The sequence below is a fragment of the Priapulus caudatus genome, unplaced genomic scaffold, assembly GCF_000485595.1.
Source record: "Priapulus caudatus unplaced genomic scaffold, Priapulus_caudatus-5.0.1 Scaffold595, whole genome shotgun sequence".
Classification (NCBI taxonomy): domain Eukaryota; kingdom Metazoa; phylum Priapulida; class Priapulimorpha; order Priapulimorphida; family Priapulidae; genus Priapulus; species Priapulus caudatus.
In genome coordinates, this window is record NW_014577656.1 from 87,226 (window position 1) to 105,880 (window position 18,655).

Here is an 18,655-nt window from a genome sequence, read left to right on the forward strand (position 1 = left end):
GCAACCATACACATGTGTAACGGCACCAACATATTGTATTCTATAAAAACCTTATTCTTTTCTTTTACAGAAACACGTGTTATCACATATTAACCTAACCAACAGGTGCTGTGCGCCAGCCGAACCAACAATTTCCCCCCCCCCCCACACTAGGTTTTTGCTAAACCATACTAGTAGTTGGTTCAGCGGAACCGATACAAGTAGTTTGCCTAGAAACATGGTTTGTCGACGGCAGTCTTTGCAACTTTGGTACCTACGCCTATACGCTTGGAGCGATAAACGTCAGCCTCCAGGGCGCATAGATTGGCGCCGCCGATCCGAAACTCCAATGCGCGCATTCCGCCTCTTATGCGAGCACACTGCGCCCATTGCACGCTCACAAGAGCCTCACACACTGCAGCGTTAACCCCCCCCTCCCACAGACACACCGGATGCGCTTACGGTATTAAATATGATGGGCGTAGGAAAGTTCGGCTAACTCTAATAATCTCGCGCAAACGAATTGAAGCCTTACCAGTTGTGGGGTCAGAAAGAAAAATGGAAAATTCTTGAGACGATAGAAGAGTGGGATAGCGATGATAAAACACAACATGTCTTTAGTGATGATTTTAGGTTGACAGCACAGATTAGTTCAAATTAATTGACCGGACAAAATATACGTCGCACGAGGTACTCGCTCGAGTATAGGCTATAATGGTAGTAACGCAGCGCTATGGACGGTTAGTAAAAGAGTGTACTAAACTATCATATGTGCGATACGATCTTGATGTTACGAATTGCCAAAAATTCTCAGATACATATAACGACACAATGTCGCTTAGCTTGGTCTCTGGTGAATTTTAAGTTTATTGTAAGCGGACGATTAGTTTAAATTAATTAAAACGTGTCTACTATATATAACGTATTACCATATTGTGCGGCGAACGACATTGAGTTAACATTTCAAAAATATCTAACTGTACTTTTAGACACAATCATGTTTACAGATTCATCACTAATCGTTTTGAGTTGACATCTTTCTGATGTGAGGTGCAGGTACATGATGACGGCACAGCATTGAGATATGGGTACAAAATCATCATCAGAACCGTCACCGGAAGAAATTTTATGATATATGTGAGATAGCGTGCGTAATGTATTCTGGTTAATTAATTTAAACTATTTCGTGCTTCACAATAAATCTTTAAAAATTCAACGTGGGAGGAAGGATCATATAGTCTGAGCGACTATGTCGTTGGTTTATGTGAATCTAGATTAGTGGTTTAGAAATTCGTAATCTCAATTTTCGTCCGGCCGAAATATGCATAGTATATATTATAGTACTAGCTGGGATACTCGGCGTTGCCCGGCGGAATCCAGTCAGGGGAGAGTGGGTGACCGTGGAGTGATTACTCAGTGGAGTGGAGACCGCTTAGGGAGTTAATGGAAGGGAAAGAGATAGGGTGCGCCACCCAAAAATCATTAAAACGATTGATCTATCCCTGCAATCTATCCACTTTCATCCCATTCCATGCGCATGCCATTCCCATGCATCCCATCCTCATCGGCATCGCACTGCCATCCATGACAATTGCATGCCCATAGGCAGTCGCCAACCACATTTCCATCTCAATCCCATTTGGCCAATGCATTAGCATGGCCTGGCCTCCATCCTCCTTATGCCTAATGCCATCCTCCCAAACAGTAAAATAATAGTAGCAAATCAAAAGATGAAGATAAACTAACCGTGGACATATAACGAAAAATACAAAAATTAAAAAATGGCCAATACATACTAAAAGACGGGTATGGTAAAGGGACAAAAATGGGAAAGAAAGGGGGAAACATAGTTTCCCAGCTGGGACTCGAACCGGCAATCCCGGTGTAGGAGACTGTGTATGTCTCTAGGCGATTAGGCCGAACTGCGCCAGTTTATTGGTGATACCCATGATTCACCACGGTAGCGATGAGTGTTATCTGTAGGGTGCACGACTGGTCAGGAGTTTCTATTTGGATGATAGTATCTTATGAATTTTTAACTTTGTTTAAGCTTTTTAAACTTTTTGTTTTAGCCGAGAACCACGTCCCAGACGTGTGATTAGGTAAAAGAATATTGGTTGAAGTGTTCAGTTTACTATCGGGTAGTAGGGAGTTGACGGGAATGTGATTTCTAGGGGCCTTCAATGCGTGAGTGAGTGAAGTGTACGAGGGTAGGTAAATTTCGGTCGAACTGGGAGAACACTTTGGAATAGGTATTGAATTAGACAAGGTCGTGTAGGACGGGGGTGATAACGGAGGAGAGGAGGGGGAGTAGGGAGGAGCTATGTGGGGTCGCTGGTCATGCGTGTGTCTGCCTGCGCGGCTGCGGCCCCCCCGCGTCGCCGCGGGTGGCTGTGGGCGCGTGCGCGTCCCCTCGTCTGCTGTGGATCGTCTGCCACCAGGCGGCTACGCTTGCACTCGAGAATATCCTGTCAAACTGTAACAACTATTAATGAGTAGCGTATCGTGACAGATGCCTGTTATCATAACTCTTGCCTGTGACTGTATACAGTTATCAACTTTCAGATTACTTGTATTGGGCTCTTGCTCTATGGGTAACGATTTCAGCCTGACGCAGGCAACAATACCACAAAAATGGGCGCGACATTGTCACATTACGAGTCATCATGATGTTGATAACGGGCCGGGTTACTTAAGCAGAAACGCAAGAGTTTGTGAAACAACTATGTTCAAATGTTGCCTTCTTGCTTTTCCGTTGCCATGGCAACAATTTTTTTAAATTCTTTTTCGGGCTGCCGCAGAGTTTTACGATGTGTGTCAATTAAACGGTGGACTTTGCATTTGTGTCAGAGATTCGCGTCTGGTTTCTAATGCGGACGCAGCGTTAGATGTTTGTGAACATGCCAGACATGCAAATGGGAACGCTACAAGCATAATGCACTTGGCCGATGTTTGCACACGTCCCCGATACTCACGTGATTATAATCAGATAAACGAATTCGTGACCGTTGAAGAGATGACAGAGTAGTTAGTACCTTCTCTCTCTCCCTCTCTCTTCCTCTCTTTATCTTTCTCTCCATCGCTCTCTCTCTTTCTCTTTCTCTCTCTCTTCGTCGCTTTATCTTTCTCCCTTTCCTGCTCCCCATCCCTCGCGCTCCCTTTTTTTCTCTCTTCTCTCTCTGTCTCTTCTACCCCACATTCTCTCCCTCTCCCTCACTCTCTCGCCCCTTCTGTCTCTATCTCACTATCCCCTACAATTATAGCTACATGGCATAGGCTGTGTGGTCTTACAGTACACTGTATGGTACGTGTAGCACACCTTCTGATCACATCTCTCTCTTTCATCTGTCTGTAGTGATGAGACTGGTCAAATACACGGGGTACGGCAATGCTGCGGGCCTGCTGGCCAGCCGTGGACTCATGCACGGCGGACAGGGCAACATGGGAAAGTACTCGAGCGAGTCCGAGGAGTCCGACACGGAAGAGTAAGTGTGGAATGCAGCCAGAATGTAGAGCCACGGGGGAGGGAGAGGGGTAGGGCTCACGCCGGAAACGAGCCGGAATTAGGACGAAGGAATGGCCGGATTGGCAGAAAGTTGTTCTTTTCTTCTCTCTCTCTCCATCTCTTGCTTGCTCTCTCTCACTCTCGCTCTTTTTCTCTGTCTCTCTCTCTCCTCTTTCTCTCACTCTCGCTCTCTTTTTCTCTGTCTCTCTCTCGTTCTCTCTCTTTCTCTCTCTTTCTCCCTCTCACTCTATCTCGCTGCCAGTTTGGTTGTTTACAAGTTTGCTGGTGGGTGATAAATCTCGCTTCTCTTTGCGTTCATTAAAACAACAAGGCGCTTTCTCACCTCGTTATATATAGATGCTGCGCGAGCGAGCGCTGGCACACTTGTTAATTAGTAACCCTCGGCTCGTCGCTCTCGTTAGGTACAGCAAAGCCAAAGATCAGATCAATATAGTGACGGGGCAGATGGAGCCACCTCACACGGACCCGCTGGTGGGCATGACCGAGGAGCAGAAGGAGTACGAAGCAATGCGATTGGTCGAGCAGCTCGACAAGTTGACACGGTAACCTTAGCGATGCCCCGCGGCTTCTCTGGTCCATCTGTTGACATGGTAGCCATGGTAACCATGGCACTAATCTAGGAAATGTCCTCCTGGTGGATTAAAAAATCTAGATAAACAAGTCTTTTTTATAAAACGAAAATCTTTTTTTACCAGATCACGCATAAATTTGTGGGAAACTGTTGCTTTACTAAGAGAACTAAGAGATCTGACATCGACCAGCCTTTGCATACGTAGGTTAGACGTGACCTTTTTCCCCATGCAAATGTGTTTTCACCATTTTGTCTTCACTCAGGGACGGGATCGTGCAGCCAATGAGAGTCGGCGAGGATGGGCGACCAATGGCAGTCGAGCACATACTTCAGCTGCAAGAGGGCGCCGGGCGTGCGTCGCCGCCGCCGGGCGATGACGATGACGACAACTAATATGACGGACGAGCGAAATATCCGCGGGAAATTTTATTGTGATTCTTTCCCCCCACCGGTGCGTGCGCGGCACGTGGGCAGCGGCTGAGCGCAGAGAGAAACAACAAGAGGTCAGCACTTTGCGATGATCGATGTGCTCACGCGCGTTTTTGTGACTTTTTCGCGAATCGAAACCTGGCCTTGCGAGAATGAACGGACGGCACGGCGTTTACGCGCGAGCTTATTGTGTGCCGACAACGCCATCTATCGAGCTACGTAAACATTAACGACGCTAAACTGCCGGGACGGCCGAATCCATTGCTTCGCCAGTTTTTTGTCTGGCAGGCAGCATAAGCGCGCGTGGGTCGGGCCTCTCTGTGCACGTCACCGGGACACCAACGACGCTGATCGGTCGAATCACTGCTATTCTATATTGCCCGTGTCTCGTATCGTGTCTGTATTTGGTTTTGCGCGACGCGGTGTTGAACGTACGGCACCCACCCAAATTCACCCACCCATCCACCCACTCACCATCCCTCCCACCAACCCACTCACCATCAACCCTCCCATCCACCCACTCACCATCAACCCTCCCCCCACCATCAACCACACATCCACCCACCCACCATCAACCCTCCCACCCACCCACTCACCATCAACCCTCCCCCCACCATCAACCCTCCCATCCACCCACTCACCATCAACCCTCCCATCCACCCACTCACCATCCCTCCCACCAACCCACTCACCATCCCTCCCACCAACCCTCCCCATCCTCCCACCAACCACTCCACCATCCTGGCTCTCACCATCCCACTCACCATCCTCCCACCAACCCACTCACACCACCACACCACTCACCATTTCAACACCACCCAACCCCGCAACTCACACCATCCCTCCCAACAACCACCCTACACCATCCTTCCCACCAACCCACCACACATCTTCCCAACCAAAACCCCATCACTATCCAATCACCCAGCCAATCCCTAACTCACACCATTCCCTCCCACCAAGCCCAATCACCATCCCTCCACCAACCACTCACCATCCTTCCCCACCATCCTCCCAATCCATACCCAACCCACCAACCCACCTCACCAACCCACTCACCATCCCTCCACCACCACTTCACCAGCCACTCAACCCACTCACCATCACCACCCACCAAACCACTCCAACCACCACCAACCCACTCACCATCCCTCCCACCAACCCACTCACCATCCCTCCCACCAACCCACTCACCATCCCTCCCACCAACCCACTCACCATCCCTCCCACCACTCACCATTCAGAACCACCACCAACCCACACCAACCCACTCACCATCACCACCACCAACCCACCCCACCAACCCACTCACCACGCATCCTCCCACCCCCCCCAACCCCCACCCACTACAACCCACCAACCACTCACCATCAACCACTACAACCACCCACCAACCCCATCACCACCATTCCCTTCCCACCTAACCACTCACCATCCCTCCACCCAACCGCCAACCCACCAACCCACTTCACCATCCCTCCCCCATCCAAATCCCACCAACACCCACCAACCCACTCACTCACATTCCTCCACCAACCCACTCACTCATCCCACCTCACCAACACCACTTCACGCATCCCTCACCCAACCACCACTCACCCAATCATACCAGCACACCATCCCTCCCACCCCATCCTCCACCAACCCACCACACCATCCTTCCCACCACACCCACCCACTTCACACCCACAACCATCATCATCAACCACAACACCAACACCCACCAACCCACTCCCACCATGCAACCACCCACCATCTCACCACCAACCCACTCACCATCAACCACCCACCCACCAACCAACTCACCATTCAACCCACCCACCAACCACCACCACCTCAAACCACCCACTCACACCCACCAACCACTCACCATTCAACCACCCACCACCACCACTCACCCACAAACCCACCACTCACCCCACCACCCTACATCCCACTCCACCAATCCTCAACCACCCCACCCACCACCCCACCCACCAACCACTCACATCAACCACCACCAACCACCACCAATCCCACCATCCATCAACACCACCACCAACCCACTCACCATCAACCACCCACCAACCCACTACACCAAACCCACCCACTCACACCACCAACCACTCACACCAACGCCACCCCACCCCCCAAACTCCCCCCCAACCACCCACTACCCACCCACCACGACCACTCACTATCAACCACCCACCATCCACTCAACCACCATCCCTCCCACCAACCCACTCACCATCCCTCCCACCAACCCACTCACCATCCCTCCCACCAACCCCACCCCACCACCAACCATTCCCACCAACCACCCACTCACCACCCACCAATCCACTCACCATCTAACCACCCACCATACCCACTCACCGATCCCTCTCCACCAACCCATCTCGCCCATCATCCCTATCCCACAACCAGCCCACCACCATCCCTCCCACAATCCCACTCATCCATCAAACACCACCAACCTCCACCAACGCCACTCACCATCAACCCACCCACCAATCCACTCACCAACCACCAGCCCACCCTACCACCATCCCTCCCACCAAACCACTCACCATCAACCACCCACTCCAACCCTCCCACAACCCACTCACATCAACCCACCGCCCCCCCCACACCAACCCTACCACTCACCACCCACAACCCACTTCACCTATCAACCACCCACCAACTCCACTCACCATCCCTTCCCACCACCACCCACGCACCATCCTTCCCACCAACCCACCCTCTACCACCCACCAACCCACGTCACCATCAACCACCCACCAACCACTCCACCATCCTCCCACCAACTCATCCCACACTCCTTCCCACCAACCCACCACTCACCACACCAACCTCACTCACCATCCCTTCCAACAACCCACCACCACCATCTTTCCCACCATCAACCCACCCTCACTCACCACCACACCACTTCACCATTCAACCACCACCAACCCACCACCACCATCTTCCCACCAACCCACCCACTCACCACCACCGAACCACTCACCATTCAAACCCACCCACATCCCTCCCAACCTCCCTCCCACCAACCACCACCCACCATCTCTTCCCACGCGCAAACCCATCCCACTCGACCATCCGACCAACCCTACTCACATAACACCCTACCAACCACTCACCATCCCTCCACAACCCACTCACCATCATTCCCTCCCACCAAACCCGGCCCACCACTTATCCTCCACCAACCCACCCACTCACCATCAACCACCCACAATCCACTCTACCTATCAACACACATCCACCCACTCACCACCATGCCTCCCACCAAACCCACTCTCACTCACCATCAACACCCACCAACCCACCTCACTCATTCAACCACACATTTCCATCCCACTCACCACCATCCCTTCCCCATACCCACCCACTCACCATCATACACCACAACCCACTCACATCAACCACCCATTCCATCCCACTCACCACCATCGCCTCCTCACCAATCCACCCACTCACCACAACCACCAACGCAATCCCACTCACAATCAACCTACACATTCACCCACTTCACCATCAACCTCCCACCTCACCCAGCTCACCATTCAATCACCCACTCATCCCTCCACCTGCAACCCACTCTACCATCCCTCCACCTAACCACTTCACTCACCATCCCTCCCACCAACCCACTCACCATCCCTCCCACCAACCCACCCACTCACCATCAACCCGATTTTGACATAGTTAACACGAGCAGAGCAGAGAGTCGAGTGAGAGTCGCAGCGGTCAGCTAGCCGATGAGGTAATATAAGCAAGGTACCATAAGCGAGGTGAAGCGCGAAGCCATATCCCGGGGGTGGGGGGGGGTCGTATCTGTGTCCGCGCGCTCTGGACCGCAGAACTTCTGGGTCGGGAGTAGACGGGTCAACCAAACAGTATTTATGTAGGGCACACCTTTTCCACGCGCGAGCGCGTTTTTTCGCCGCGCCGTTCGCTCCCGTTCGGATGAGCCGCTCGTCCGGCTGTTTCGAAAAATTTCCTATTCGGCCAACCCCTAACAAGCGCAGAGTTTATAAGAGTCGATGGCGCAGGGAAGCGCGTTTGCTCAGATGGGCGTACGGCCAGTGTATTCCGGTTAGCAGAGATGTCGAATATTCCGGTGAGGCTCCGTGTTTTCGCGGAGGAAGAGTGCTTGCTTGCTCATCATGGCGCCGTGTCGAACAGCCAGTTACAATGAGCGAATTACTTATCTTGATTTTCAGTATATCGAGTATTGCGCGGCATATGCACTGCACCCTAGATTCACTGGTTTTATAAACGAATGCAGCAAAGGTCATATTCTTACTCTGTATCATACACATATACAGACAGAGATGCAAATACACTTACGTATACGCATGCATACCTAGCGTAGTTGAACCTTCTCTCGTAATTGAAACTTTTGCATAGATACGATAATGCAACCTAACACAAGAGTAGTAACCGTACTCTTCTGTTGGGTTACATTACTGTATATAGGATAGGCCCTGGTACTGGATATCATGTTAGTGATCAGTGGGGGCCACGCAGAGAAAGTAGGAAAACCTGGCAGGTGTGGTTTTTTATCGTTAGCTGCCTGCGATGCTCCATATCATTTTATCGTTTCCATATCGGGTTTTATTTTTAGAAATTAATTTTACGGATCGTGTGAATAAACCGCTTTCGCCGTGTGTCATGCATATCACGCACTCGCCCCCAGAGCCGGGGCGTCGGATGGAAGCGAAATGTAGTGAAATCATCATTTAATTGCAAATAGTTCACTGGGGGGTCATGCTCCGTTTCTGGAACGAACGGTAAAAAACTCGTCTCGCGTTTTCGCTCGCAATTGAAGTTAGCAATTTTAAATTTGCATTTTCAAATCACATTAACTTAATTTGTTTACGCAGTTGGCAAAACTAATTGGGTAGATGAGCTCATGATGGCAGTGGTTAAGACTGTAATGCGTGTAGGCGATGTGTTGCGATAGGAAGTGTGATTAGTTGAGCGAGTGAAATTGACGTATTACTCGCATTCATCAGTTTGCTCGCTCATTAATTGCGGTCCGACAACTATAATCGTGTTTCCTAATGACTGGTGCATCTGAGCAGAGAAGGACAAACTTTCATACACACTGTAGATGCATGTAAAAAATTTGATTTGACTTCAAAATACGTACTTCCTAATACATGTCGAGTTTCCACCACTGTAGGGGAGTTTTAAATAGGGTAGTATCATCCATTAATAGAGACAGTGCCAGGGAACGCAGAACTACTGTTGGGTGTCTTTTGGGAACATTGCGGAGATTTTACAAAGCTCTACAGACCCTGAAAAACTTATGCGATCTGGGTTCAGGGAAAGTATATAGCATATCTCTCGTGTTGGATATATATTGCTGAAGTGCATTACAAAACGTTAGTTTCTGGATTGCGTGAGTCGAGTATACAAACTATATAAAACTGACTGAATAAAACCACATTACCTTGTACATTCTGTCAGCTCTACGCAAATGCGACCAACACGGAGACACAAATGGTGGAATTATGAAACCAATTATTATGCTCAGATATTGTACAAGCGGAGAAGAGATCGATGGCGTCGCGGTTGCAATTTGTCTTGTATTATTTACAAATAGTAACGTATGAAATAGCTCTACTTCCTATACCCTTTATTGCACTATATACGGTGCTACGTTAAGTTATAGCAACTAGAGGCATTGTATACAACACGTGCACACGTTCGGATGATTGTGTTAAAATGTAACTTATTTTTAGGGTTGGCATAAGTATTTAATATTATGACGTTTTATCCCTAAACTTATTCGAAATGTACATTGCGAATTACGTTTTGCCTGCGATGATGGGGGTGGGGGAGTAACTCGATGTGCTTCGACTGAATCAGAACTGAAGCGATACTTACTTGTACGATTTATTTCGTGAATAACGCCAGTGTAATACGACGTGCGGGTACCCTCGCTCGATCGTTACGCTTTGTCTGTTGTATTATTAACATCTATGATAACATCTATGATAACACATTAATGATTCTACTCTCTGTCAGGCTTGTCTTGTAGACTTCGATACGGTATTGGCCCCGTTATAGTAGTAATAGTATATAGTGATATAACAGTCGTTACATGAAGATTATCGAAATATATATCTATGAATGTGTATCTATATCTATATATATATATATATATAAATAATTAGTAAATATGTGCACATTCTTGTATAAACTTGTCCAACTTTTGTAAAAATGTATTTAACAGAGCCGCAGGTAAATTATCTGTAGGTGTATAAAGATTATGTCACAGAGCAGGACTGTTGCTGCTGCTGCTGCTGCTGCTGCTGCGGTGCTGGTGCTGCTGCTGCAATCCACACTGCTATCAATTAGACACATCCAGGCGCCTGCATGCATGCACACGCGTTCTACGGGAAGGTGCCCCCCAACATGCACGCACACACGCACGCACGCACGCGGATATTGCTATATGTGTTAGCACGTGCGTATAAGCTAGTCATTCCTGTACAGAGAACTCTTCCGCACACCAAACACGTTTATAGCAACAGTTTCCGTGCAATCGAATGAACGAATCTCAGCCGTGTCGTCTTCACCCTGACGTTGAATTGTGATCGCGTGAGAACAAAGTCTGCTGGGAGAGCCTACGTGATGTACATGTAATGGTCAGTCTGCCTCCAGGGGGAAAAATTCCCATTCGGTTGAAGGTGCGAAGATATGTGCAGGATAGCCCCCCTAACGTGTCCTCGCAGACCGAAGGACAGGCAGTGCCGCCCTGGTGGCGGTAGTCGAGTCAGCAGGTCTGAGCACGAGTCGAAATTGGCATGAACGGATGTTGCCTCAAATTCCTTCATGTTCATCCGTGCACACTGTTTCCCCTTCAGCGATGCAGAATGTGCTGGAAACACGGGGTATGCACAGGTTGCCTGCTCTTCCCCGTGCCGGGCTAGGCTAGTTCCATGTGAAAACCAAATGCTGGAATTCATTCACTACTGTACCACCCCTCACCACTGCATGTAGACGTTTGGACAATAAATATGCTATATACTGTTGTAACGAACCCAACAGCTTATAACATGTTATTTTTTTTACTAGCACTGCTTCCATTTCTCGTCCTCTCACACTGTCCCGTCAGATATTTTTTTATTTGGGGAATTATCCATCATATACAATACATAGCATACTTTTACAATGAAATTCTGAATTCACAAAATTCGATAACTACCAAGGATATGTATATACACAAAAAGCATGACTAGCATATAATGCGTGTTGTTACCATAGAAATATATAGAGATGCTAGAGCAAGGGTTCTTAACCTGTGGTTGATAGACCACTTGGGGGTTCGTGGATGGGCTTCAGGGGGTCCGTGAACCAGGCACATGCAAAATTGTGTGTTTATGTGCTTATTCTTAAATTAACGGTAGCTTAAATTAGCGTATTTAAACTACTGCTAACAAGGTAGGTGTCACTGACACTGGTGCACTATATCGGAATAATCGGATAAACTGCTAACAAGTTCGCTGTCCCTGTGGATTGCTATTGACATTATTGTGTGTTGCCAAGTTGCCCACGCGCGTATTAGGCGGTACCATTATTTACCGTCAAGAAATCGTCTAAGCAGACGATGCAAAAGGAAACGTTGATACAGATAGGGTGATAGGTAAATGAAAACGAGCATAACATGCTAAAGTAACTAAAAGTTATCATCTAGCGTCACGTAGCCTCGATAAACGTAATGACGATACAGTGTATACAGCCATTACACCACTTACAGTGTTGTACCACCAACATCAGTTTAAATTGATCAAGGCGCGATCGCGCCTGGACTTGCGCAAGTACTTTTTCACACAGCGGGTGGTGGATTCCTGGAATTCTTTGCCAGTTAGTTGTATTAGTGCCTAGACTAGTGTAAACACATTCAAAAATGAGATCGACAAATACATTGTGATTATTTAGGCTACTATGAGTCGGACGGCTCTCTTGCCCCCTGCCGCCATGCGTCTATGAGTCGTGCGGCGGCGACAGTTAAATACAGGCATACAACTTACAACTTACAACTACAACTACAAGTTACAAGTTACAAGTTACAACGCTGATACAGATCAGCATCAATAAACGTAATGACGTGCTATACTTTGTATATAACGCTGATACAGATAATATTAACGATTGTGAATGAACACATTACCAGAACATGCCAAAGTTATTTGACTGATTTTTGTTTACATGTTATCTGCCACTAAGCATTTTATGGATGCTCACTTCAAAATCCGAACATGCGCACTCTAAACTCATTCCGAAATGTACCGCTATTGTGCTGGCGGCGCCACCGTCCAATGACATTTTTATGCATTAAATTAAATTGATTTATTTCTTGAACGCACCTTCTCCGGTCATGGAAGAAATACATAGTTACATAATAAACAGGGGAATGATGTTTGGCAACATTTGACGAACAATTAAATAAACGGCAAGATTTAACAAATAACTATAGCACCCAATGTTACCTGACACCATAGATACTTTACGTATATACTATGATGCATTTAAGGGTTCCATTGGACAGTGGCGCCGCCAGCACAATTAGCGGTACATTTTGGAACTCGCGGCGACACCGTCCGACACCGTCCGACACCATCACTTAAATGCATCATAGTATGTACGTGAAGTATCTATGGTGTCAGGTGACATTCGGTGCTATAGTTATTTGTTAAATCTTGCCGTTTATTTAATTGTTTGGCAAATGTTGCTAAACATGATTCCTATGTTTATTATGTAACTATGTTTTCTTCCATACCACGAGAGGGTCCGTTCAAGAAATAAATCAATTTAATTGAATGCATAAAATGTCATTGGACGGTGGCGCCGCCAGTACAGTTAGCGGTACATTCTGGAACGATTTTAGAGTGCACATGTTCGGAGTTTCAAGTGAGCATCCATAAAATGCTTAGTGACAGGACAGTCTGACAAACTAAACAAAAATTAGTCAAAAGTGAAATGGCCAATTTGGACAATTTGTTGTTGTTTTCGGAATTAACGGTATGGAAATACACCAGATAGGACCACATGACATTTCTGCGTAAACTGGGTTGTCGCCATCAGAAACATGTTTGTTTACATTGATTGTAAATGCGCATATCATAATCCTAGGCTAGATACAATAATGCGACCCAATAATGTAACCCAAACACAGGATAGGTTACCCTAGAGGCTAGATACAATAATTATAATGTAACCCAAACCTACTCCTGTGTTTGGGTTACATTATTGTATCTAAGGTTACCCTATCCTGTGTTTGGGTTACATTATTGTATCTAATCCTAGCCCTAAATACTCTCTGTCTTCGTTATACTTATAGTTATACTTAGTCTATGGACCCTAGCCTAGGTCCTAATCCTAGGCTAGCACTTACGAAGACTACACTTATAAGGTTACCCTCGTAAATAATAGGACTCTTCAAAGTCCAGGGGACAATATTGAAGACTATGTCACGTGATAGCGGTAGCTCTAGTAATGCTGAGAGGGTCTATGTCCCCCAGGGTACTGGCTACTGCCGGACCGTACCCTGGTACTAAATACTACTATCTAATATGCCGGACCGTACTTCGCCTACTCCATTAACGAGTCTAGGGAGTCGCCTACGCCTACTCCCCAACCCTAACCCTAACCCTAACCCGGCCTAACCATATCAGCTAGAATTGCTAGATAGTTACCAGGGTACGTTGCGGTATACCGGACCGTACCCAGGGTACGTTCCGGCAGTACCCTGGGGACACAGACCCTCTCAGCACTACTATAGCCTGCGTACAGTTGCCGCAGGCGTGTGCGGCAACTGTACGTAGGCTATAGTACTAGAAGCCTGTTTGTTGCACTCGATCATCTGAGCGTGATTACACACCTTTTTAATTTAACTAAATTAAACCTCTTTAACATTTTAGTACGTAAGTGTGGAGAGTATCTAATCATGTACTTGTAATTACCTCTGCCAAGGAGGTTTACTCTCTAATCGCGTCGCTTTGTTTCGCTTTTGCTTTTTCTCTATGTAGGGGTTTATGATGTGTCACCCACATGATTTCGAGAGGTGGAGTTAAATAATTCTCTTCACATTTAGTATACAAGTGGCTTGCAATATTTTTAGATAGAAGTAAGATAACTCTTCCACCATTGTTAACAAATACATAGCACTTAAGATATGAAATTATTGTAATGTTGACACATCATCATATATAACGATGCAGCTGTGACATCATCATATATAACGATGCAGCTGTGACATCATCATATATAACGATGCAGCTGTGACATCATCATATATAACGATGCAGCTGTGACATCATCATATATAACGATGCAGCTGTGACATCGCCAAAAAGTGAATGACCTCGTTCTCACTAAAAGCGTAAAATGGTCATTTGCGTCTATACTCAGAAAAGTTGTTAAATCAGCAAAGCGTAACTCTACTCTCTCCCACGGCCAAACACTTACGTTAGACCTTTATCTCATATCTCAGCATTAGGGACCGAAAGTGGCCTCTCTATAAAATCCAAGGACTTCGGCAAAATATTAGAGAGAGTGTGCATGAGAGCTGGAGAGAGAGAGAGAGAGAGACGGAAATAAACAGGTAGAGGTATTTACGCGTTTGCGTGTACAATACGTGCATTCACATACATAGTAATCTCGTTGCAGACTAAGAGACCGGCTTCATGGTGTGGTTGATGGAACGCTAGAGGTCAACCTGCGTGGCGCGGCTCTCAGGCGCGCCATGCTGGACTGTAAGTACCATCTCGCACGCATGCACACAATGCACACAATGCGCATGCATGCACGCACATTCACTCTTCTGTCTCTGCACAGAAGATCACATCTGCAATACATTAATTTCATGATTTCATTACTACGTCAGATCAATTGCATTGTAAGACTATGCCACTCACTCGCTATGCTCACTACGTCATGAACTAGTTGATGTGTATTTGATGTAATGTTAGTGATTCCCTTAGTTATGCAGTTGCCATTACGGATGTACCTGTTGAGATTCCAACTAAGCAATTACAGCCAAGTGGCGATCATCGTGTGAACACATTAAAAAATTCTCCATGTAGACTCACATTATAAATTTGATAATCAGATATTAATGTCTGGTGCAATATACAGAATTCATTATTGCATCCATTGGAAATCGTTGCGCTGAAAAATTATTGCTGATAGGGTGAAACGGGGGAAAAGGCAGAAGAGAAGGAATCAAGAACTTCGCTAATGTGCTTTCTTTTTGTGCTTTTAGGTGACCATACGTGATGTCGTAAAAACCAGGAAGAGAGAATTTGAGAAGCTGGAGGCTGCTAATCTCGTTGATGCACTGTAGATGGCGACACTGGTGTGCAACTGTAAGTACATGGGAGTTGTGTGGAGTGCTGATGGGTGAATGCCTTGTAAACCTATGATTGAGCTTGAAAATACAAGTGTCTCTTCCTTTTTATAGCGAAATAGAATAATGAAGGTGTTGTAAAGTGAGAAGTTATTTTACAAATTCAAATTCAAGTACAGGCAAATGGATGGTTTATCTGGTTATTCTGTCTTTACAGGTGATGAGAAGAGAGGAGAACTACATAGGAAGACGCATGCTGAACATGCAACCAGCAGGTAGAAGAAGAAGGGGGAGACCAAGGACAAGATGGAAGGACTGCGTGCAGAATGACTTGAAAAAGAAGGGATTGGTGACACGAAGGGGAGGATAGGAAACAATGGAGGAGAAGAGTCCACTGCAGCGACCCCTACAGAGGGACTAATAGCGCGAAGGAAGAAGAAGTAGATCTGGTTATTCTGTCTGCTGCCAACCCTGGTTTGCAGTTATATTTTGTCTACTAGTAACCCTCTACCCATGTACATATTACTACCCCATAAAATTGATAATCTACCCACATTCCATTCCATGTAATGTCCAGATCACATGTACCCTTCAAAAATAGTAGAAGTAGGGTTATTACTATAAACAAGCTAGATAGCTTTTTTCACACAGTTATTACTAAGCTTCACTAGGTTGTGTTACTTTCATGTAAACTGCTATTACTACTGTCATTCGCAATATATACAGTTACTATATATTGCAACGACAGTTTATTTTGTCTTCAAAAAACCTGTTACGTTCTTAGATCCAGGTAGTATACTATTGCGTGTCATGCACCGTGAAGAAAGTTTCAACCAAGTTTAATATGATTATTTTTCCTTCATCTATCTTATTATTTAGAATATTGCCGGTGTGCGCCATGGTTTTAAAATGCGTTTTAAAACTGGTGCCTTGTAGGTTGACTTACTTACTTACGTTACTTAATACACTGCACACGTGATGAGGTTAAGCTGGTCACTTATGACCAACCATAGTGAGAAAACTACGCACCTATTACCAGGAATGAATAATGACAGACTGTCATTATTTTCCCGTGCTATTGCTACACGTATTCTGAAAGATTAAGCTAAGCTTAAGGTGACACGTGACTTCATTTCTGTCATCCTGTGCACAAAATTCTTTTGAGTTCATGTTGTTATTTTAAAATATATAGAAAGTTAGAATATTTGACTGCCACATGAAGTAGATCTCTCATATGTCAAGCAATGTATCTTTCTTAGATGCTACCATATCAGAATGAAATTACAGTGTCAGTGTCTGGTTTAAGATGTGTTATATATTTGCTATGTGATATATACTAGCTGAAAAATAAAACATTGTTACTAAATCTTGGGTCTTATTCAATAAATTATTCTACCGCGTCAGTTAGAGTTGGTGGAAGCAGTATGTGTGAGGGAGGAGGGGGAGTGGTATAAAGAGGGGATAGGAGAGAGAGGAGGAGGACAGAGGAAGCTAGAGAAAAGGGAGAGAGGAGGAGGACAGAGGAAGCCAAAGAGGAGGAGAGAGAGGAGGATAGAAGAAGCCATAGGGTAGGAGAAGAGAGGGAGCTGGGTGTGTAAAGAGGTAGAAAGAGAGATCAGACGTAAAGCGAGACAGGAAGAGTAAGGAAGTGAGTAAGAGGGAGAAACGGGGATAGGAGAGTATATATATATAGCGCCCGAGTAACAGAGAAAAAGTGCGAGAGAGAGAGTATGTATGTGAGGGTGAGATTCACAGAGAGGGAGAGCGTGAGCGAGAAGGTGAGAGAAGTAACTATATAGAGAGAAAAGAAAGAGAGGGAGGAGAATTGTCGCGGCCGCAATTTAATATGCCTGTGTATGTGCCAACAATAAACGTACATGCGTGCCTGTGCACGTGTGCGTCTGTGCATGTGTGCGTCCGTGCGTGCGCGTACGTGCGCGCATCTCCCTCTGCATTTCTCCCTCCCTCCTTGTCTCTCATCTTTCCTTCCTTCACTCCTCTCACTCTATTTCCCTCCAAATTTGCCTCCCCCTCTCCCAAATGGTATCGCCTACGACCAGTCAAGCATGGAAAAACATTGACGACCAAAAGGCCGTATTTCAACCTAAACTTTTTCACCCCCCAAAGCACAAAAAGTGGATTTACGGCTATAATACGCATTTTTACAGTCACAAAATCACACATACACACCCACCCTCGGATGCGCACACGCGGGTGTGGTCGCACTCACGCGTGCGCGTGTATTATAGGCGTAAATTCACATTTTGTGCCTCGGGGAGTGAAAAAGTTTCGGCTGAAATACAGTCATTTTGCTGCGAATGTTTTTCAACGCTTGACTGGTCACGGGCGAACTATCCGCGAGAGGGGAGTAAGGAAGTGACAGAGGGATAAGAATTGTCGCGTCCGTAATGTGCATATATGTATCTATGTAAAACCACTTGGCTCTAGGCGAGTGTCTCGTTAGTACATCTAGTTAGAGCTCTAGCCGTTCATTTGTGAAACCGGGGTTCGAATCCTCGTTAATTCTTTGCTAAAATATTTTCTAACTTGTGTAAAGGTAGACGTATTGCAGACATGTATGCAAAGCATATTACGAACGCACGCACGAACACACACACACACGCGCGCGCGCGCGCGCGCGTCGCACAATTTCCATTTCAGCGTTGAACGTGCGTGCGTGCGTTCGTAATATGCTTTGCATGCATGTCTGTAATACGTTTACCTTTACACAAGTTAGAAAATATTTTAGCAAAGAATTAACGGGGATTCGAACCCCAGTTTCATAATCGAAAGGCTA

At 46.4% G+C, this 18,655-nt stretch overlaps 1 protein-coding gene and 1 long non-coding RNA gene across 2 annotated transcripts; both read left to right on the forward strand.

The window, feature by feature from the left end:
- The first annotated feature begins 3,336 nt into the window (after positions 1 to 3,336).
- Positions 3,337 to 4,998, forward strand: LOC106811959 (synembryn-A-like). The gene is made up of 3 exons (XM_014815703.1): positions 3,337 to 3,464; positions 3,907 to 4,047; positions 4,340 to 4,998. The coding sequence occupies exons 1-3, from the start codon at positions 3,337 to 3,339 to the stop codon at positions 4,467 to 4,469; spliced, it is 399 nt and encodes a 132-aa protein (XP_014671189.1). The 3' UTR covers positions 4,470 to 4,998.
- Positions 4,999 to 13,447: 8,449 nt separating this feature from the next.
- Positions 13,448 to 17,224, forward strand: LOC106811965. Its single transcript, XR_001394234.1, has 4 exons — positions 13,448 to 13,532; positions 15,180 to 15,265; positions 15,775 to 15,877; positions 16,076 to 17,224. It is a non-coding gene; the product is annotated as an uncharacterized LOC106811965 (long non-coding RNA).
- Positions 17,225 to 18,655: the final 1,431 nt, after the last annotated feature.

Coding starts and splice junctions, on each gene's coding strand:
- LOC106811959 (XM_014815703.1), top strand. CDS start 3,337: ATGAGACTGGTCAAATACACGGGGTACGGCAATGCTGCGGGCCTGCTG. Junction 3,465..3,906: donor GAGGAGTCCGACACGGAAGA/GTAAGTGTGGAA, acceptor CGCTCTCGTTAG/GTACAGCAAAGCCAAAGATC. Junction 4,048..4,339: donor CAGCTCGACAAGTTGACACG/GTAACCTTAGCG, acceptor GTCTTCACTCAG/GGACGGGATCGTGCAGCCAA.